The 22,038-nt window shown below is 42.6% G+C and overlaps 1 protein-coding gene across 7 annotated transcripts; it reads left to right on the top strand.

The window, feature by feature from the left end:
* The first annotated feature begins 470 nt into the window (after positions 1-470).
* On the top strand, positions 471-17,545 carry zmp:0000001167 (protein phosphatase 1 regulatory subunit 12A). Of its 7 annotated transcripts, XM_034204778.1 has the most exons (26): positions 738-1,013; positions 5,879-6,009; positions 6,273-6,391; positions 7,760-7,916; positions 8,035-8,179; positions 8,266-8,340; positions 8,451-8,530; positions 9,580-9,809; positions 9,922-10,034; positions 10,127-10,324; positions 10,480-10,562; positions 10,664-10,753; positions 10,926-11,027; positions 11,115-11,216; positions 11,906-11,996; positions 12,081-12,209; positions 12,302-12,404; positions 12,515-12,618; positions 12,746-12,805; positions 13,726-13,748; positions 13,851-13,902; positions 13,994-14,098; positions 14,662-14,712; positions 14,904-14,954; positions 15,241-15,257; positions 16,324-17,545. In XM_034204778.1, the coding sequence occupies exons 1-25, from the start codon at positions 738-740 to the stop codon at positions 15,241-15,243; spliced, it is 2,673 nt and encodes an 890-aa protein (XP_034060669.1). In that variant the 3' UTR covers positions 15,244-15,257; positions 16,324-17,545. The 7 variants fall into 7 exon arrangements, with proteins under 7 accessions (XP_034060666.1, XP_034060671.1, XP_034060667.1 ...); XM_034204775.1 differs by lacking the exon at positions 15,241-15,257 and having other exon boundaries at positions 471-1,013; positions 10,130-10,324; XM_034204776.1 differs by lacking the exon at positions 15,241-15,257 and having other exon boundaries at positions 474-1,013; positions 9,604-9,809.
* Positions 17,546-22,038: the final 4,493 nt, after the last annotated feature.

Genomic DNA, 22,038 nt, shown 5'->3' with positions numbered 1-22,038 from the left:
ATATAATAAAAAATGTAAAAAATATAATAATAAATAAAAAATAAAAAAAGTTATATAATTTTCAAAATACACATCCTGTAACAGTTCTTAGGATTTAGCAGCCAGGCATATATAGCACCGTTTTAACAGCATATATATAGGCCTAAAATATATATTGCACATGTAGCACATTGGATCTTGGATGGTATTTAACAGCAGCAAGTTACACAATTTACAAAATACACATCTTGTAACAGTTCTAAGGATTTAGCAGTCAGGTATTTACACAGTTATTAACGGCATATATTGCACATATAGCACATATTGTACATAGTTTGTTGGTGTTTAACAGAAAGGGGTGTTATAGTCTGTGTTGTGGTGTGTGTGTCGGGTGGGGGTCTACTAGGGGCTCTTCTGGTTGTATAGTCTGACCGCTGCAGGAAGGAAGGACCAGCGGTATCTCTCCGTGAGACAGCGGAGAGAAGGAGCCTGCCTGTCGCTGAAGGAGCTGCACAGTGAGGACAGGGTGTCAGAGCATTTTAGTGAAAAAACACTGTCCCTCCCATCGAGTTAGGACTTTCCGAGTGGCCCTTGAAGGCAGCATAGGACTGCCACTCTGTCAGAAGTTCGCAGTGAAGTTCCAGGTTCCTCTGAGTCTCCACCAGGGGGCACAGCCCAGGGCAGGCAGGCTCACTCCAAACACTCCGCTCCTTCTCCTCGTACCATGAGCTGAATCTGTCCGGGACAGACCAGGGAAGATGGCGGCCACTGACCATTCCCGGTCCGAAGCTGCCAAACAGCGACGGCAGGATCAGCTGCAGCGATGGCTGGGCTCGGAGACGGATCGGACGCTATCGGAGAACCGGGAAACTTCGAGCGGTTCCGGGACGCGGCGGCCGAGAGTCCGGTTCGCCCAGGGAGCCGTGTTTATGGCCGCCTGCTCCGCCGGAGACCGGGAGGAGGTGGCGGTGCTACTCCGGCAGGGAGCTGACATCAACCACGCCAACATAGACGGGCTGACAGCGCTTCATCAGGTAGGAGCCTTAACGTTACTATATAATCGTTAACGACCGTTTAGATGTAGCTTCGTGTCTAAGAGTTAACCGTTAACGACCGTTTAGATTCAGCTGTTTATGAGTTTAACGTTTGAGTTTGAGCTAACTGTTGCTCGCATAGCAACAACGTGTATCCGTTAATGATCCTCACAGCGAAGAAGCATTAACTTAACTTTAACTTTAGCTTAATTTATCGTGGAGTTAAGTTGGTTACAGGTAAGGCCGAACAGTTAATCTCAGGTATGTCTGTTCATTTTAACAGCTGTTATTATGGTGGCTTAAACTGAGCCCATCACTTTACCCTCTCTAGACTTGTTTTTAAATCCTAGCAGCAGCAGCAGCACTTCTGGCCTGTGTGTCAGTGTGTGAGCCTGTTGGTAATATGCTGGGCCATACACACTGTTGTACCTAGTCATTTATAGGCTTCTTTTTTCGAGCATACATAGTTGAGATGTAAGGATATCAGTGAGCAGCATTAAACTAAAGAAGACTCTATGATCTTTCTTAGAAATGAAGGGCCCTGGTGGAGTCTCGTTTAAAATGGTAGGTCATATCCATCATCTGATCAACAGCTTTGTATTGTTTTTTTAAAGGAAGAAGTCGAAATGGAAGACTCCCAATATGAAAGTAGAATCTAAGGCAGGATCAAAGAGGGAATGTAAACTCAGTTTTTAATCCGAGTGTGAGGATTGTTGCATGTCCCAAATTGGCTGCACTTCTCCTGAGCATGTTCTAGTCTTAAAGCAGCTCAGCCTTTAATGTCCCTCCCTCCCCTTCACTTCAGTAATAACACAGAGGAGCCGTCTGGACAACATCACTGTCACACAAGCCTTCGTTAATGCAGTATTCCCTCTGCTTTTATGATGCCGCGTGTCATAAACGCAATGCTTGTCTCTTCACATTGATTTCACAGTCACATGGGTTTATGTGTGATATCCAAGCAACATGAAAGATGTTGTGCTTTTAATTTTCCTGCCCACTGGAGCTGAATTGTGGTTCAGCGGTGTGCTCGCAGTTACATCATTCTTACAGATGATTGGTGTTTTCCCCCTGATTTAATCCAACTATGTGTATTTGATGAAGTAGCCTTCCCATGACCGGTTCAGATGAGTATGTGAGCATGTTTCTTCCTGGATGTTGGGTGAACATGCCCACTTTTGGTCGATCCACGTGTCTTGCAGTGTGGTCCCTCCATCTCTCTCTCCCCTGTTGCTCATCGGTTGCCTGGCAATCAGGATTAAATATAGGCCAACACTCTCCAAACTTTCCATCCTCTCCATCCAAAGCCTTTCTGTCTTCTCCACTATGCTTTCACTCTCTCTTGCCCCCAATCCTCCTCCTCCCCCTCCTCTTTCTCCTCTCTCTCTCTCTTTCTCCTTCCCCTTGCCAATTCCCCTTGGTGGGGACTTTAGGGATTTCGGATGAAGAAATGGAAAACATTCCTCAAACTGCTGTTGTCAAAGGCGATTTCCACAATGAGTCACTTGATGACCCAGTGAAGGAGTCTGCTGGGAGGCAGTGTGTGCACCCTCGGAGGGCGCGAGAAGTGCCCTCTGTTCATTCAGCTTGGAGCACCCACTTGTTCAGAGGGACCCCCCGCCCCCTGCTGCCACTGAACACTGCTTTTTGGCTCGTGAGCTTCTGGCTCTGCGTTGTATTACGAGCCCCAGCTGGAGCTCTTAAAATGACCACTTTACATTTTCTTTTACAACCCAACCCAGCTACCTGAGTAATTATCTTATATTATGAAGGAGGCTGGAGACTTGTAGCAGCTTTGTGATAAGTTGATTTAGCCCAAAAGCAAAGCCTCTTAGGTGGCTTAAGGTGGCCTGATGGACACGGTCTTGTGTGACTACAGACACTTGCTGCTGTGAGGTCCTGCAGAGTGACGGAGGATCATGAATGTCTTCAAACGCTGTCAGGTTAGCGGGTGCAGTCTTGTTCTGAGCAGATGTCATCTCATCAGCTGTTAATGATATCTGACACAAACACACAGTACTTCTTTAGGTAATATTCCAGTGGGAAATGCAAAAAGGTTTGCTTGATTTAGATAATAGTGGTGGCGAAGTCGATAGGGAGTTAGCTTGGCAACTGGAAGGTCACCAGTTCAAGTCCCGGCAAGACCAGGTGCTACCGAGGTGTCCCTGAGCAAGGCACCGTTCACTACACTGCTCCCCGGGCGCCGTTCAAAATGGCAGCCCACTGCTCCTAACACTAGGATGGGTCAAATGCAGAGAAACAATTTCCCCATTTTTTTTTTTAATAAAAGTCCATCTTTAAGTGGTGTGCCTGCCTTTTTGTTTTACCATGAGTCCAGATCAATTTTTAGCATCCCTATTTCTCCTGGTACTAGGATGGGTTAAATGCAGAGGCCAAATGTGTGCTGTGTGTTCTGCATGTGTGACCATTAAAGAGGGTTTCATCCCTCCCATTCTATTCTATTCTATTGTAAGTTACACTCAGTTCATGCTGATTTATATCTGTTTTAGAGTGAGTGGTTTTTACTGCAAAATCCTCTTAGGTACTTTTAGCCTTGTTGGCAGCAGGACTCTAGGGATGGCAATGTTGGTGTCTCGCTGCACAAGATTGGTCAAGACTGAAATATCTCCACTAACATTTATTGGACTGTCATGACATTTTGTATGGACGTTTATGGTTCTTAGATGACCCTATTGATTTTGGCGAACCCAGGATGTTTCCTCTAGTGCCAACGTGAGGTTGAACTATGTGGTACTGAGTGAGTGAAATATCTGTTGTGTTATATAACAACTATTGGATGAATCGCAATGACATTTGGAGCAGATATCCATGGGGGGATTGGAGGATTTAAATGAATGGTGATCCAAACTTTTTGTTTCGTTTGTCCAATACTTTGGTTTATTAACAAATACCTGCAAAAATAATAAAATTCCATCAATCTCAGCTACACTTTGTATTAAATACTTATTAGTAAATATTAGCATGATAAGCTAAAATTAGGGATGCACCGAATATTCGGCCACCGAAAATTATCGGCCGAAAATGGTTAAAAAGGCCCTTTCGGCCGAAAGCCGTTTTAGCACCGAAAAAATATCACCGAATGTCAGAACAGGCTTACGTTGGTAACCTAACGTGTTGTTGTGATGACGTAATAAAGACGCGGCGACCATGCTCGCGGCTGGCTCACAGGGGGGGGAGACATTGACCTTTGTCATCGAGATTGCCCTGAGCCTTTAACAAATCGTATTAAATAATGTGATGACAGACTGTAAACAGAATAGCTGAAATTTTAACAAACTAAATAACTCAGTTACCTCTAATCATTAACCCATGTTTGTATAATGTAGTTAACTCCGTGTGTTGCTGCTAGCATACATAACACCTGACGTGGAAACGTTACTCGTGATGGAGCTACATAGCTGCTAGAAAGACAGTCGAACCCGGTACATTCCTCCGTCTGCATGCGGTGCACTTTTGCTAAATGTTTAGACAAATTGCTCGTGCTTACATGCTAAACTCTTATTGCACTTATGGTAACAAGTATTCTCCACATCGAGACGGGTAAAGTTTAACCACACCTCGGAGCGCGTTCTCTCCGCCATCTCCGCAGTGTGCTCCGCTGCATGTAGCAGCTGCGTGTGTGTAAACTGCCCCGCCCCCTCGCACACAGACGGGGGAGAGAGATCTCGTCTGATCGAAAATACATCATAGACGCATTTGTTGTCTTTGCATATTAGAAACGAGTTGGCGACACTAAGACTGCGATATCATGTTTTTTAGCAATAATACATGACATATATAAATGTACTGTATGCATTCAAAAGTGCTGAATAAATGTTTTATAGACCCATAATAGTGATTATTATTTAAGTTAAGTTTTGCCATAATCATGTCTATTTCCATAATCAGGTAGCTGAACAACATTGGTAAAAAATGTATACATTATATATATATATATATATTTCTATTAATAATTTTCGGCATTCGGTTTTTGGCCAACTGTTTCCTATTTTCGGTATCGGTTTCGGCCAAGAATTTCCCATTCGGTGCACCCCTAGCTAAAATGGCGAACATTGTTAACATTATAGCTGCTTAACATCAGCATTGTCTCTGGGAACATGTTGGCAATGTAAGCATTTAGCTCAGAGGGAAAATATTTACCACTGTTTGAATGTTTTCCTAGTACAGTTGACTTTGATTCTGAGGCAGGGATCTACCTTGCTTCTTGTTTCAAGGTTCTCTCTTAGTTTTGAGAAATTCTTGTAATCTGTTTGTATTTAAAAAGAGAAATAATCTTACCCCGCTGGCAGGTTTTATTACTTTTGTAAATAATGAGTTTAATAACCAGAGCTTTGCAGTATAAAAACGGTTCACTTGAAAAAGAGGCCTACACAGATTCCACCCTCAGATTAATTTTTTTCATTTAAAAAATAAATAAATAAAAAGATATATTGTATCATAATACCATGAGATCCTCATGAGATTCATCTTGGGACCTTTGTCACATTGGGATCTGAGCTCGACTTAGCTTCAGGAAAATCAGCTAAATAGATTCGCTGTTTAACTCAGGCCACAAAATGACTGTTTTGGCAGGTACTTGAGGGCTTTTAGCAGCCCACTTAACAATAAGTCAATACAAGTAGACACAGTAGGCATTGTTTTAGCCCCAGTGCTTAAGATGATTTTAAAAGATTTTAAAGTGTGGGAAGTTTTGACTTTTTCAACTAACCAAAATAAACCGGGTCTAAGAGTACTGAACCTGGACTCTGACTGACATTCTGTGTGTAGCGGGGATTGTCACAATAACCAACTAACAATAAACACTAGGTTATCAATTCATCATGTGGTTGTGTGTCCTCTGGCAGGCCTGCATTGATGAAAATGCTGAGATGGTACAGTTTCTGGTGGAGAGCGGGAGTGATGTCAACAGAGGGGACAATGAGGGCTGGACTCCTCTGCACGCTGCCGCCTCCTGCGGATTCATCCAGATCACCAAGTGAGTGTCCATGCAGCACCATTCAACCTAAATCTGTGGGTTCAAATGTTATAGTTTTCATGGTTAATTAAAATACTGGAGGATAATGTATTAACAATGCTGATGATTTATTGAAATGTAATGTCAAATAATATGAATCATTTGTTTAACTTATAGTTAAAACTGGAACTGCTACCCCCCGCGACCCGACCACGGATAAGCGGGAGAAGATGGTATAGTTTAACTTTTTCATCTCGACAATTTCTGTCTTTCTGTTTTTGAAGATACCTAATAGAGCACGGTGCTCAAGTCGGGGCGGTGAACAGTGAAGGAGAGCTTCCTCTGGACGTGGCCACGGAAGACGCCATGGAGAGACTTCTCAAAGGGGAAATCAAAAAGCAAGGTGAGGAATTGCTCACACATTAAAACGTCTACTAAAGCTTGGGTGAGCCTTTTCTTTCCCTAAGTTCTGGCATTTCAGACTAACATTTAGATGACTTTCAGTGACAACTAAATATGTTGGGATGTTGTCATTATCCCAATACATAGAGCCATTACATTTTGGAACCAATAATTCACTATCTTGAGTAATTAAACCAATGAAACTGATGCGTTTTTGGAAAGTTAGTTGTACTGATTGGCAGAGGCTTTCTTTACTGTACTCTAAGTCTTTATATGATTATCAGATCATAATGTACACATTTCCGCGTAAGGCAAGCTGCCTTGCAGATGATTAGGGGCTTATTTGGAATATTAGTCTTGATGGGAAAGAGGACAGTGTAAAAATAGCAGTGTGCAACATGCAAAAATGAAATGCATAAAAGGTCCCTAGGCCAGAATTGAACTTGTGATGTTGTGGGTTTATGGCATGTGCTGTAACCACTCAGCTACCAAGGCCCTGCAGTGATGATGAGGTGCTTTTAGGTACTTAGCTGTGTAGTCCATGTGTCTTGGGCGGTTCTCAATAGCTTTGGCATTAGTAAAAGAAAAATATGAGCAGAATAAATTAGGAACTTGAACAAGGCTCAGTCTACTTGGAGTGAAAACTATTCAAAACTCTTCTCATAAATGGCCAAACCAAGCCCTGCTTTGCATTTTTGTCCTGATTTACTAGCTGTCACCGTAAAAGCATACGTCTCGTAAGAGAAGACAAAAATAGGCATATAAATGAGGACAGAGTCAGTGTGTACTGGGTAAATGTTCTGTGACCTTCATAGCACTGAAGTGTACTGAGGCTCCAGGCGTATACACACATTGCTGAGATCATTTCACGGATGACAAATCTAATATAACATTTAGTCTTTTTTCTGCAGTTTAGAGTTTTCAAAGGTCTAATTCTGATTTGTCTTTTTGTTGTGGCTGTACCTAATCAATCAGACATCAACATGTCTACTGGCATTATTATTACCTCATTGCCATACGTTTAAAAAATATAAAAAACATTGTGACTCATCAATAACACTCATCAGTGCGTACCTCCCTTTGTGTGCGTCAAGCATTACATTTCCTCGTTCTGGAGTAATGTCAAATGTTTGGTTCACATGTGGCAGAAACAATTCTACGCAACTACCACTGTATTCATATTCTACAAATAGTACAACTTACTAATAATAATAGTGTAGCCTGATCTTTATCTGCAAATATACAGACATACTGAGTTCTGACAGAATGAATAGAAATGCAAATGCATGTAATGAATGAAGCTTTTGAACTACTGAGGAGTGCTAGTGTGTGTATTCAAGTGCCACTGTTTTCCATGTGCCTATCACAGCAATAGACGTGGACCAGGCCAGAAAAGAGGAGGAGAGGGTCATGCTTCAGGACGCCATGGCCGTGCAGGCAGGAAGCGGGACCCTTACACCTCACCCCAACACCAAAGCGACCGCTCTGCACGTTGCTGCTGCCAAAGGCTACATCGAAGTCCTGAAGTAAGTCTACTGAGAGCAATGACCGCTTGTTAGCTTTTGTCTTGATTTGGTATCACAGCTCTAGCCTCCTAGATATACCTCATCTCCTTCCATCTTATCTGTTTCCTCCCTTCCTCAGGGTGCTGTTAAAGTGTGATGTGGACGTGGACAGCAGGGACATCGACGGGTGGACGCCCCTGCATGCAGGATCTCACTGGGGGAAGGAGGAGGTGTGCTCCCTGCTGGCTGACAACATGTGCGATATGGGTGCCGTCAACAATGTGGTAAGACAAACAACCTTTCTTCCGTTCTATGACATGAAGCCTTTATTAGCGCCATGACTGATGAAGCTCTGTGAATGTCCTTGTAGGGCCAAACACCTCTAGATGTTGCGCATGAGAACCTAGCGGACACTCTGGAGGAGCTGCAGAAGAAGCAGAATGCCGTGAGTCTGCCTTCACAACTATCTCACTCAGTTAGATAAACCTGATATGATTGATAGTTTTACAGCGGTGGATGTTCTCTGTGTTTATGTGTGTTTATATTCCTCTTCAGTTACGCAGCGAGAAAGAGAAACAGACTCCTGTTATTGAGACCAGCCAGCAAATCTCCATGGTACCACTCCGCACACGCAGGTCAGTGCCAGTCAGTGTGTTGGTGTGTGGGCATGTGTTTGTGTGTGTATGTGGGCACACGCTACGCTGTTCCTCAGCTGAATCCCAGTCATCCCAGTACCAGTAGTTTGCATGCAGATCTGATGTTAACAGTCCCAGCATTCCTCTGAAACGGGCTGCTTCTATCCACTGACATTAACACTGGATAGATGTAGCAGGCAGCGACTTTCTGTGTCCCAGTTCCATACTGAATACTAAATGTTACAGTTTTTTAAGATGGTGTGAACTCTTTCGAAAAATAAGTTTGAATGTATACTTTAGTCCCTACAATGCAATGAGGGAGAACAGTAATCGACTAAGTGATTACAACTAACAATTATAAACAATAATGAAAGGAAATTAAAGAATACAATTAAAATAAAACACAGTATAGTTAAGAAAAAATCAAAGGATAAAAAATACACATGTCGTTTAAAGGAGCTCTTATTGTTCTGAAATATATATATATATATATATAACGTCCTTTATCGCAATATGTAATCTATCATTATTCAGTGATGTCTGTCAGTTTTGTGGCAAATCCAGAAAGCTGTGTGGTTAAAATGATAAGAATTGAATAGCTTCCATTGGTCCCTACCATTGAGTTTTGGAAATTGCATACTGGCGGCAGTTAGAACTTAAATCTCATTACGAGGGATTTTCATGTGTACTGAAAGCCAGAATTGCACACTTTACATAAGTACAAAACAAATACTTTAGTATAAAGTATGTGGTTGGGACACACATTTGTGTAGATGCTGTAGCTTGCCGTCTTACATATTAAAGAACGATTATACAATTGATTAGATAAAAATGTTTTAGTTTGAAGTTACCTCCTGCTAAATTGTGATCTAGCAATAATACGGCATAGCTACTCATAGCCTCACAGAAAGTGACCCACTGGTCCACCCACCGATGTGTTGATCGGCGCATGCTCGCTCTAATTGGCTGCACGTGGAATGACTGCCCTCACTGATCAGCTCCCTGCATGCCACCTGTTGTTCCACCCCACCTTGGCCCCGCCCCTGCAGGACTTCTATCTCTCGTATGAGCAGTAAGGAGAAGATCTATCTCCACGAGCGGGAGAAGCACCCCCCTCCGGCCCTGCAGAGCAGCCCAGCTGAGGACGAGGAGGAGGAAGGGCAGACGAGACAGAGCCAGCCTCAGAGCCAGCCTCAGAGCCAGCCTCAGAGCCAGGGGAAGGCCTCGAGCAGCTCCAGTTCGGAGGAGGAGAGCGAGTCGGAGAGCGACGCGGAGTCGGGTAGGAGAAGCTGCCGAGAAGTTGTCTTTCACAACAGATGTGTTTTTTTATCTGGTGGGTTTTTATGGTTCTGCTAGTGAGTTAATTATTTCCGACCTTTGCACGGTTGTAGAGAAAGCGAAGAACCGAGAGATCATAAACAACTTGAACAACAAACGCATTGCTTCCAGCAACCTGCTTCCTACCTCCGTACCAACAAGTACTGCTCCAAGCCAAGTGAAAAAGGTAATATACAAAGACATTACATGGCCAACATCAAAGCAAATGTTTTAGCTGCATGACAGCAATACAGATGTTGACTTCTGCTGGCTGTATAGCAGGACCCAGGAAAGCCCCCCGCCCCCGAGGTCCCGGGCTCCTGGAGAACGTCTCTGAGGAAGGCAGGTAGCTCGATGACTCTGGGCTCGGCTGGTCTGTCTGACACCAGCCAGGACCCCATCAGACCTGCAGAGAGCGTGCTGGGCATGACCCGCTCCGCCTCTAGCCCCCGCCTCAGCTCTGAGGCCGACACCAAGGTACGCACCACAGCCGGCGCTCACATGATTCAGACTTTAAACTCTAATGAAACCAGTTGTTGTCAAACAAATCTAACGGGACTCCAAATAAAGGCTTCTTTTACAGCTTCTGAGTCACATAACCTGATGAGCTATTATCTTCCCCTCGTTCTCAGGAGCCTAGGCTGGCTCGGGTGCCGCCCATCCCAACCCGGAGACTCTTCAGTATCCCAGACGCCAGCCCTGACAACTCCAACAGGTGAGCCGCTGCTCTCAAATGCTCCTTCTGCGCTTGTGAAAGCAGATTGTGTTTTTCTGAGTCACTGGTTGTGTGCCCCTGTCACCCTGTCTCCCTCTCAGCTGGCTAAGTCGTAGCTCCTCTTACACCCGGCGCCTTCATAGTCAATCAGGGAATGACCTCACTAGTTCCACCCCCTCTTTGCTTCACAGGTCAGTCATGCTGCTCAATGCTCCGTATTTGTTTGTTGTCATGTGTGTGTGGGATTTTGTTATTGCTGTGTCACCGCTTATAACATTCCCCCTGCAGTGACTAAACGTGTAATTTGTGTGTGTGGCTGTGAAAAACGCCTTTCTGTTTTTAAGCGGTTTGTTTTGCTTCTAGCTCATCTTATGGAAAGAGACTGGATGACCCCACCATGACCTCAGCTAGCACAGGAACGAGCTCTGCTGGACTCGGCCGCCTCAATAGTGTCTTGACCCAGAGGTACTCCATTTGCTTTTTCAATTTTCCTATTCATTTTTCTTTCTCTTGTGAAAGATCTAATAGTCACCTCTTATCTTTCCCCGTAAGACTTCCTCAGGAACAGACAGAAAAGAAGGACCAGTCTGCCGTCACCACCTCCAATTCTCGAAGCACGACCACGGGCGAACAGGAGGCCAAGCAGAGGCGCAAGTGAGTCAGGGTGAAGAGTCCGTTGATGCGAGTGTGTGCCACCATCTTAACAATAGCGGAGCATCTGTGTTTACCGGTTGTCCATCCCTAAATCCCATACTAGTAATTATGATATCTCAAGAGCACTTTGTACCAAATCTCTTCAGATTTGGCACAAACGTCCACTTGGAATCAAGAATGAATGTATTAGAAGTGGGTGCTAAATGGTTGCGGTCATTGAGACATCACAACTACATTTTTGGCCATAACTCAATAATTAATTAGATAACTATGACGACTTTACACAGAAATTAGTCCTAAAACCCGGATATGAGTTAGCCCTTTTGCTAGCATTTTCGCTCTTCAGATTCAAGTCAAAAGGGTCTTTAGAGTGCATCTTTGTTTAGAAACCTGACTATCTTTGGTTAACACAAATTAAGGAGATTTGATATGTTACGTAATACCCAATTGTGCATTTCTGGAAAGATCTCATTGGGATCATGTGATGCTAACTTTCAGTCTTTGCCCACACACATTTGTAATCCCTCCAGCACTTTAGGGCTAGTTTAAGTGATGACATTTTGGATAAACAGTGGATGTAAACTGCAAATTGAGTGTTCAGGGGGGGGGGGGCCACAACCACCAGGCAATAATTGTAGTTGTGGGCCTGAAGGTGCTGTGTTAAATCTAAAAGTGCTCTACCTGTGTAGATCATATCTGACGCCGGTGCGGGACGAGGAGGCCGAGGCCCAGAGGAAGGCTCGCTCCAGACACGCCCGGCAGTCCCGCCGCTCCACTCAGGTACAAACAGTCTCCGCTCACATGTTCACTGCATGTTCCCAAAGTGCTGTGTGTATGTAAGACAGTGATTTTGTTTACATCAAGGGGGTGACGCTAACAGACCTGCAGGAGGCAGAGAAGACAATGAAGACAGACAACAAAGGGAGAGAAAAGAAGGAGGAGGAAGAGAAGGAGAAAGAGAAGGACGCCAAAGCAAAGAAGGCAGAGGAGGGGGTGAGAGCCATATATCAGAGTTATGGGTCTGTGTTGGCTGCTCTTATATAATGTAATGTGACATCATATAGCGGGGGATGCTGTGTTTACAGGAAGTGAGCTGGAGGTCTCGTATTGCCAGTCTGCAGAAGTCTGACCTGCTGGGCCTCACTCAGCCCGCCGGCACTCCGCGGCCTCAGACGGCCGACAGGAGAGGTACACATCACCACCTCTCTCTTCTCACAAAACACAGAGCTTGAAAATGTGGTTTGTTTGTTAGAACATTTCATTTGCTCCTCAACAACTGCTGTTTGGCTCTGTTCCAGATGTTGAGGCCAGCACAGGGGAGAGCGAGACAGAGCGATGGGCCAGGGAGCGCAGGGAGAGGAGGCAGGCTCGGGCCAGGAGGAAGGCGCAGAGGACCGGGGAGGTAAACACCACTCACATCTTTTTATCTGGATTATTCATGCAGGAATTTAAAAAAAAAACACTAGCAATGTTGTAACTAGATGTGAGTGTTTTATGAGAACACCATGCGTTATCTGTTTCATCTGCAGAGTGACGACAATGATCCCAGTGGGGAGGAAGAGTTCTCAGGCAGTGGGCTGGATCCACAGGTGTGTGTGTGTGTGTGTGTGTGTGTGTGTGTGTGTGTGTGTGTGTGTGTGTGTGTGTGTGTGTGTGTGTGTGTGTGTGTGTGTGTGTGTGTGTGTGTGTGTGTGTGTGTGTGTGTGTGTGTGTGTGTGTGTGTGTGTGTGTGTGTGTGTGTGTGTGTGTGTGTGTGTGTGTGTGTGTGTGTGTGTGTGTGTGTGTGTGTGTGTGTGTGTGTGTGTGTGTGTGTGTGTGTGTGTGTGTGTGTGTGTGTGTGTGTGTGTGTGTGTGTGTGTGTGTGTGTGTGTGTGTGTGTGTGTGTGTGTGTGTGTGTTAAATATGTTCGTCAATTACCATGACTAAGGCGAGACTAACGAGACAGCACTGACGTCACGTTTCTGTGACAATATTGACACTCAATACTGAAAGTGAGCTACAATGTTAAGTCAACTTAGCGATAAGTCGATTGACAGAAAAACAAGCCAGTTTTTTTTATAAACAAATCACTGTTAAGTGCATTTTCCTGCAAACATGGCAAAAAAACGCTCTCAAATATGGAGTTTTATTGATACTGAAATTATTCGTAACTTGCAGCCCTAGTTCAAATGTTGTTTAAAAAAACAAGACCTTTGCTTGAATCTCTCTTTATTTTACTTTTAAAGAAGAGATGAAATAGACTGTTTTACAGTTAGAGCACAACATGAGCTCATTCAAAAGGATTTGGAGTAAATGACTTAATCGAATGACATCAGTGGCTGAGAGAAAATAACAAGGGGATATTTTGACTAGACAAGGTTGACTGAAATTACATTTGACATAAATTCAACTTAAATAGTTTTTTGGACAAAGTTTAGACTGACGTTGACCCTGAACTGAACAATTATAACAATGACCTTGGACACAGGACTAAGAATGATAAAACTAACACTGCCTTCTCTGTTCACAGACAGACCAACACTTGAGTTCCAGGTATGAATGTAGCCTTCGACCTGTTTGATTTGATTTCTTTCTTCATTCTGTCAGCACAGTCTCAGTGATAGCAGTGTCTCTGACCTCTGCCCGTCTCCCCAGGTTTAATGACTGCACCCAGGGAGGAAGCTCTGACGGAAAGGATTTCAAGAAGGTCAGCAGACAGCACTCATATCGAAGTCAGGAACATTTGTTTTCCACGTTTCAACCCGTTATTTACTGCTGCGTGTGTTTGTGTGCGTCAGCTGTTTGAGGAGGTTTCCAGAGAAAACAGTCAGCTCCAGTCTCAGCTGCAGGACACCCAGAGGACCATCAGTCAGACCAGGTTGGACCTGGAGAAAGCCACGCAGGTGACCACCCCCCAACAAGCACATACACTAACACACACACTCAGTTCAGGTGTCTGTCACTTGTATTGCTGTCTTTTAGTCCCAAAACATCTATGTTTTTCAAAGAAATAATACATAAAATACAGATTTTTTAAAGTTTCCCCCCTCCAAGTCCAAACATTTTATTCTTTCTTTCCAGATATGGACCAAGCGTACCGAGTACATGAAACCGATAGTCAGACTATTGCTGGCTTGATAGAATAAATGATTGAGAATATGATTTATCATCCATCATCTTTCTCAATATTCCTTTTTTTAAATATACGTAAGGCAAAGGTTTCCCATGTTCAATTGTAATCAAAGCCTCTCGAAGAGTCATGCTGTACAATTATTTAAATGCGCATAGTGCTATGTGAATCAACTTGAAGTAATAGTAATGCTACGTATATAGATAAAATTAACAAAAAAAGCAAACGAGACATTCACATCAAAATGTTGCAGGTTGTAACCTATCATTTCGCAGGCTATCAAGTGATATTGTTGTGGTGATGGTGTTAATGTGATTGATTTGTTGAACCCCACAGAGACAGGAGCGTCTGAGCGACTGTTCAGCCATGCTGGACCTGGAGAGAAAGGTAACGCATCCCTGCTGATGGTGTTCCTGTTGTTTTAGCTTCATCTGCCTCACTACGGCCACCACTGCTGTCTGTTGACGCTCTCTCCTCTCTCCTCTTCACTCCTTCACCTCTTTTCACTCACCTTCTTCCTCTCTACATCACTTCCTCTCTGGGCTCCCCCACTCTCCGTCACGTTGCCGTGGCGTCAGGACCGGAGGATGTTGGAGCGACGAATGGCCGAGCTGGAGGAGGAGCTAAAGGTGAGCAGACGAGTGTTATCATGGCCGAACTCACTTTGCATGCTTCTGCTTGATCAGCCTGGCTGCAGTGTGCAGGCAGCAGTGATGTGGAGGTGGTGCACAGTTGTTGAATACACTCCTCCCTCCACCTGTTTTCAGGGAGGAGGGTAACTGTTTTCTGTTACATGTGATAAATGTGGTTGATTTTCACATTAATGGTTGTTTCTGTTTGTCTACCAAACTACCTGAAACCCATCTGATCTCTGCGCTCTCATAATTTCATCTCATAATTGTCTGATGTCTTCAGTAATAACGAATGAATAGGTAAAGTCTTTCTATTTGAGGAAGAGTTCAACATTTTGGGAAATATGCTTATTTGTTGTCTTGATGAGAGTTAGATAAGACATGAGATTGATGTTGATCTTCTCATCTAACTCCCAGCAACAAAAGCAAATACAAGTATTTCACAAAATGTCCAACTGTTTCTTTCTTATTTCATTACTTTCTCTCATTCTAGGATGCAAAAAAAACAATGAATACAATACTCTTTTTCTTAAATGTGACTGAAAATGTTAACTGTGATGTTACTTATAGTTCTCTAGGCTTCACACAAGACGTGTTTGCATTACACCGAACACAAAATGAAAAAAGATCACTGCCTTTAGGCCCCAGTCACACCGAGATGCGTCACTAGAAATGCGTCAAACAGCGAAAGCAGTGTTTTCCAATGGTACACCCCCCCCCCCCATCTCCTGCACCGTGGGTCCTGTTTTTGAAGTGATTTTTTGACCCAAATTAAAGTTTAAATATTCTAGGTATGACACAGAGTCTTAGATGCGAGACAATTCTGTTTCTATGGCTACCTACCCTGCTTGCCTATCGCAGCCAATCAAATTAGGCGAAAAAAAAGCTTTATTACTTTACCACTTCCTTCTCTTTTGATGTTGGGAGATGTAGAATGAACAGTGGGACAATGGCAGATGCAGCCAAAAGATTGATATTAGAAGTTTTTGAATAAATGTTACTTTATAATTTTTACAAGGTTGTGTTTCCTCCTTATCTGGTTGCACAGCAACGGCAAGAAGTCGCTCATAAATCTCTCCCGGTTGCTCCACAGGCGCATCACGCTGTTTTTCCGATGCGTTTTTGAAGCGGACTCGCTCGTAGCAATGCATCTCGTGTCATTAGAGCCTTATTGTATAGAGTTTGATGTCCTGCTATCTTTTAAGTGTAGTAACAACAACTCGGTTAGAAACATGTATTGCTTTGATATGAATTTCTGTGAAAACTACCTATGATATTTAATCTTGAAATCCAATGTCTCATAAAGTCAAACCAAGCGGATCATTTCTCAGACTGTTTTAATGGAAACTTATTTTTTTACCTCCAGGTTCTGGTCGACTTGAGAGCAGACAACCAGCGTCTTAAAGATGAAAATGGAGCACTGATCCGTGTCATCAGCAAACTCTCCAAATAAACGAAAAGAGAGAGACACGAAGAGCAGGGATCCCCCCCTCCATCCATCCCTCCCTCCCTGCTTCCACACATTCCTCCCAGTGCCAAAGAGTGAGAGAAAGAGAGAGGGGGAGAGAAGCAGCAGAATGTCCTACGTACACGAACACCACAGCTTGACTTGGATTGTGAACAGCTGGAGTGGCTTTGGTTTTGCCTTAGCGCCCGTTTGTCACAGGAAGACCTTTGGCATGAAGGCCTGTGGCCGAGCTCCCCCAGCAGCAACATGAGACCCACAGCACACAGAACATCTACCACCACTGTGCATCAGGGGAACATTAACGTGCACACACATTCCTATGCGTGCATCACATACTTCCTCCATGCACATTCCACGAGCGCGAAAGGCAGCTTGGTCCTTAAAGCTCCCACTGAGTATTTATTTTTTTGTGAACACACTCACGTCACACATTCACAAATTTACCCCAATCACAGTTCAAATCTGACGTGTTGTCAAGCAATGAAGGTTTTGAAGTTCTTTATAAAAAAAATTAAAAAACTTGGCTTGTCTTTGCATTCGGCACCGTCCTGACGACAAGGGGAAGTCCACAAAGCTCTGTTGGGTTGTTTTGTTTCCACATGCAAGTGTTTGAACCCACCTACCTCTCCACCTATGCACTTCCCCACATAGTTTTTTATTTTTGTGACCACAGACACACTCCATGCTCTTAAATAATGACCAGGTCAGTTGACCACAGCACTTTACACCCTGCGGAGCAATACAAGATTTGCCATGCTTTGCCCGTCCTCCAGACAGACAAACGTATGTCACAGCAGCACCCTCCCACTCAGTAAGTGGAGGGAGAAGTTACCGATAGCTGAAGGTCAAAGGTCATTGCACAATTATAAAGAATTGCTGTTCTGTCAATGCCTATTATGCTATGAATGGTTTTAATTATTACCATTGATAAAGATATTATTTTCATTGTCAATTCCTCTCTTGCCAGGGAGCATGATTATGTATATTGTATGTGTATAAATATTAGTCTTGAATAATACCCCCCTTTGAAGTAAAATTCCATGTAGCCTTTCTTCACATGTTGGTTTTCTAATATATTGAATGGATGTCCGCACCCCAATAAAAAAAAAAAGTGTTTGTAGCTACTGTCTGGTTATTATGTACATCGTGAGAATTTGTATCCATATTAGTATGAAGTATGAATGCTAGTTGGATTCCACACTTAGTGACATGTTGTGAATGATGGAGTCATCAAATATCTCACTTTTGAGATTAGTTTTCACCTGTTCTTTTGTTTTGTTTCTACCCAATTGTATCACTACTGCCTACAGGTGTTCTGTTTTCTAGAAGCCAGATGTTTTTCATCACTGGATACAAAAAAAGGAACGGTACAGCTGCAACACAGTGAGGAAACAGGGCAGCACGATGTATATACAGCATGTTTGGACTGTTCCATTAATCTATTGCTGCTCCCAGGTGGATACTACATCAGGAGTTGCTTGACTGACATGATAGATATGAGAGTGATTGCATGTGCTGTGGTAGACGTCTGGGTAGGAGCTGTGAAGGACCAGTTGTCCATTTGGACTGAAGTGTAGTTAAGATCCATCTGTTTGTCTCATCTGAGAGCAGGGAGATGGACCACTGTCCTGCAGGGTGGAAGAAATACTGACAACAGGCTGCGCTCCTAATAAGGAAGGGCAGGCTGGCCGAGGCTCTCTGTAAATATCCCTCAGGTCTGAGAAAGACAGAGGAAGGGAGCTGGGGAGGAAGAGGGAAGCGGATGGATTGCAGCCTTATATGGACAAAGCTCTGCTTTTCCCAGGGTTTGTGGCTCTGACCCCCGGCACGATGCCAGATGCCACACAAACAGCTCCTCAGCGCCACCAAGTGGTGCAACTCATGCAGTGCTGAGGGTGAGCTAAGGCTGAAAGGAGATGTATATTGTTTGTTAGTTAGTAACAAGATACTAAAAATAAGCAGGAATACACTTACTACACCTTATACCACTACCTTTAAAAAAAATTATTTTCAATTTCAGAACACTTCAATACAAAAAATAAATCGTCTTAATTTAAGTAATAATTGTGATGTGTATGAGTCAGTTTTTTTAAAATATCTTTACCTTATTCGCTTAAAACATGTGGAATAAAAAAACACAGGCTATAAAGGACGCTTTTACCCATTTACCTCAATGAGTAATCTTGGTTGAGTGTCGCAAATTTGTATTTGAATATTACAGACAAACTGACTCTGAAACCTGTAGTTTTCATCTAGAAATACTGGTTGCTTGTGGGGCTCTCTTCAAAATGTGTTGTTAGTGTGTCTGTTAGGGGCCTTGGCAGGTTAACTTGGGCCCCACATCTCTTAAAGTGTTAACTTGGCTTTTATCCTGTTTTTTTTTTTCAAAGTATTACTTTGACATGTTTTGCCTTTATTTGATAGCTAAAGCAGAGAAATGACAGGAAATGAGGGGAAAGAGATAAATAACATGAATAAAAGGCCCCCAGCTGGATGAAAACTCCGGATGTTGCATTCTGTGGTCGGCAACTTGACCTCTAAATGAACTATGTTGAAGAAAAAACACTCGTTTTAACTCTTGTTGTGGTGGTCGTGGGGCTGCGTAAATAACTTCCACCAAATGCCCCCATATGGACAGGGGCAGCACTGACTGCAACCCCAATGATAGAGATAAAAATAGATCATTAATAATATTTATTTGTACAGCACTTAAGATAAAACAAGGTAAAAGCAAAACCAGATTTCAGTTATTTAAACTCTGAACAAGATTCCAAATTGTCCCAAATTATCATGAGGCTTGTTGGGACTGGAGTAAAATAAGAGATAACAGCAAAAAAGGTAAAAAGGGAGTTTATAGAGCCTGGTGAGCAGAGTGGATGTGACATGATTTAGTTAGGAGAGAGTGACGTGGTGTTCTTGGAAGAGATAGGATAGAAATGTAAACACACTCAATGTGACCTGCAGAGTATTTTTACAGCCTCAGCCAAGCGGCCCTGCATGGTGTTTTAATTGTGAATATGTACGAATAAGGTGGCAGCCATTAAAGCCTTAACCCCAAGACTAACACTGTACACCTGTAAGTAAAGTTTATTATTTACTCTGTTTAGACCTTTTAGTTTAATTCATACACAGAGTGATACGTGCACTTGAGGTTTCATTTAAATCTAATGAGCCTGTTTATTAAGTGGTGATTACCAGTGCTGGAAAGTAACTACATTTACTCAAGTATTGTACTCAAGTACTATTTTGACATATTTGTACTTTACTTGAGTATTTCCATTGAATGCTACTTTATACTTATACCATACTTTTTACTCCACTAGATTTATTTTAACACTCACAGTTAGTTGTACATAAACACATATATGCTTTTATGGTGTATAATATAATGCAGTACTGTACTACTAATCTGCACAGTATTTCAATTATCTAAACTGCTCCATATTGACTAATAGTAAAATAAAATATTACAAACATAATAATATAATACTGTAAAAACATATATTCTGCAACATTTACTTTTACTTTTGATACTTGAAGTACACTCAGTTGATAATACTTCTGTAATCTATATTATTCTGAAATGGGACATTGTACAGAATGAGTGCTTTTTGTGCTTTATATATTGTAATTCTAATGCTAGGCTACTGTACTTTTTTAAGTAACATTTTGAAAACATGACTTTAACTACTATTAGAGCATCTTAGTATTTAAGACCATAGTATTTGTACTTCCACTTGAGAAGGATCTGAGTACTTCCTCCAACACTGGTGATTTATTCAATGGATCCAGTGTAAACTGCACAGCTGGATCACACACACTCTGCCTCATCCTCCACATTAAATCCATGCCGTGTTTTCCATCAGATCCATAATCCAGTCCAGGCTTTATTTGCAGCACAGAGGGCTTTACGCCGGTGTTGTGCCGTAGATTGAAGCCCTGTTCGCGGGGACGCGCAAACGTGACGTCATCGCCTGTATTGAGCGTTCGTCTAGTTTAATAAGCTTTTCTCTCTCTTTTGAATGATATATTTCCCATCGGATTAAACAGCAAACGGCTGAATAAATAATGTGCATACAATTGCGAGGAGGCTCGTTTTAAGGACACTTTTCAGATAGTCACAATTGTCGTATTGGAACAAACTTCCGTTTTTGAGTGCAGTCCCACTCCTTCCTACAGAACAGACAATGACAGGATAATATGTCATTTGTCAGTATAGTCCTATTTCTTAAACCCTTCTCTGTTGTTTAAGTGTCTGATAACCACGAATAGTAAGCAATTATATGACAGTAATGATATAACATATGTCAGACACTGTTATTTTCAAGCAAGCCTAAAAGACAATGTGTTCAAACTGGCTTCACTCGCTTTAATTGCTCCTTTGAATGTAATTTTCCTCTGTGGTTTCCTACTCAACACATGTTTGTATTGTAATGCCACTCATATTTTATTTGTTATTGTATTTTAAGGTGACATTTAATGCTTTGAAAGGTGCCCTAAAATAAAGTGTATTATTGATCTTATATCTGTGCCTATATATCACACTATTAATGTTCCTTATTTTAGATCTGCACTCTTCTCTATAACATGTTCAGCAGAGCAGGTATTTCTCCTGCCAGATATGGCACCCCCCCCCCCCTACAACTTTGTCCAGGACAGTCACAACTTCACCACAATCACACTGGTGTTGCATGTTCCCCTCTAGTTTATGCTCACCAAAGCATTTTACTCTGGGCCCAGCAAGTCAAAAACTAAAGAGGGGCTTCAAAATCCGGCAGCACCAACACCTGATCTGCCGGATTTTGAAGCCCCTCTTTAGTTTTTCAACTGCAGGGCCCAGAGTAAAATGCTTTTGTGAGCACAAACTAGAGGGGGACAGCAAGCACCAGTGTGATTTTGGTGAAGTTGTGACTATCCTGGACAAAGATATAGGGGGGGTTCCAAATCCGGCAGGAGAAATACCTGCTCTGAACATGTTATGTAGAGAACAGTGCAGATCTTCCCTATTGACACCATGGATTAACCTAGTCTAAAATAAGGAACATTAATAGTGTGATAGAAAATGAAATGTAATGTAATAGAGGCACAGATATAAGATCAATAATACACTTTATTTTAGGGCACCTTTCAAAGCATTCAATGTCACTTTAAAATACAATTAAAAAAAGATATGAGTGGCATTACAATACAAACATGTGTTGAATAGGAATATATAAAAGTGATATTCAAAGGAGCAATTCAAGTGAGTGAAGCCAGTTTGAACACATTATCTTTTCGGCTTGATTGAAAATAACACAGTGTCTGACATGATCATATATGTGATCATTACTGTTATATCATTGCTTACTATTCGTGGTTATCAGACACTTAAACAACAGAGAAGGTTTTAAGAAATAGGACTATACTGACAAATCACATATTATCCTGTCATTGTCTGTTCTGTAGGAAGGAGGAATATAACAGATCATCACATCTGAAAAACGTGTCCTTAAAACGAGCCTCCTCGCAATTGTATGCACATTATTTATTCAGCCGTTTAATCTGATATATCATTCAAAAGAGAGAAAAAAGCGTAGAAAACGGCGAACGCTCAATACAGGCGATGACGTCACC

Source organism: Gymnodraco acuticeps, unplaced genomic scaffold (genome assembly GCF_902827175.1).
Source record: "Gymnodraco acuticeps unplaced genomic scaffold, fGymAcu1.1, whole genome shotgun sequence".
Classification (NCBI taxonomy): Eukaryota; Metazoa; Chordata; class Actinopteri; order Perciformes; family Bathydraconidae; genus Gymnodraco; species Gymnodraco acuticeps.
This window is presented reverse-complemented; position numbering and strand designations above follow the sequence as displayed.

Coding starts and splice junctions, on each gene's coding strand:
- zmp:0000001167 (XM_034204774.1), top strand. CDS start 738: ATGGCGGCCACTGACCATTCCCGGTCCGAAGCTGCCAAACAGCGACGG. Junction 6,010..6,272: donor GGATTCATCCAGATCACCAA/GTGAGTGTCCAT, acceptor CTGTTTTTGAAG/ATACCTAATAGAGCACGGTG. Junction 12,210..12,301: donor CAAAGAAGGCAGAGGAGGGG/GTGAGAGCCATA, acceptor CTGTGTTTACAG/GAAGTGAGCTGGAGGTCTCG.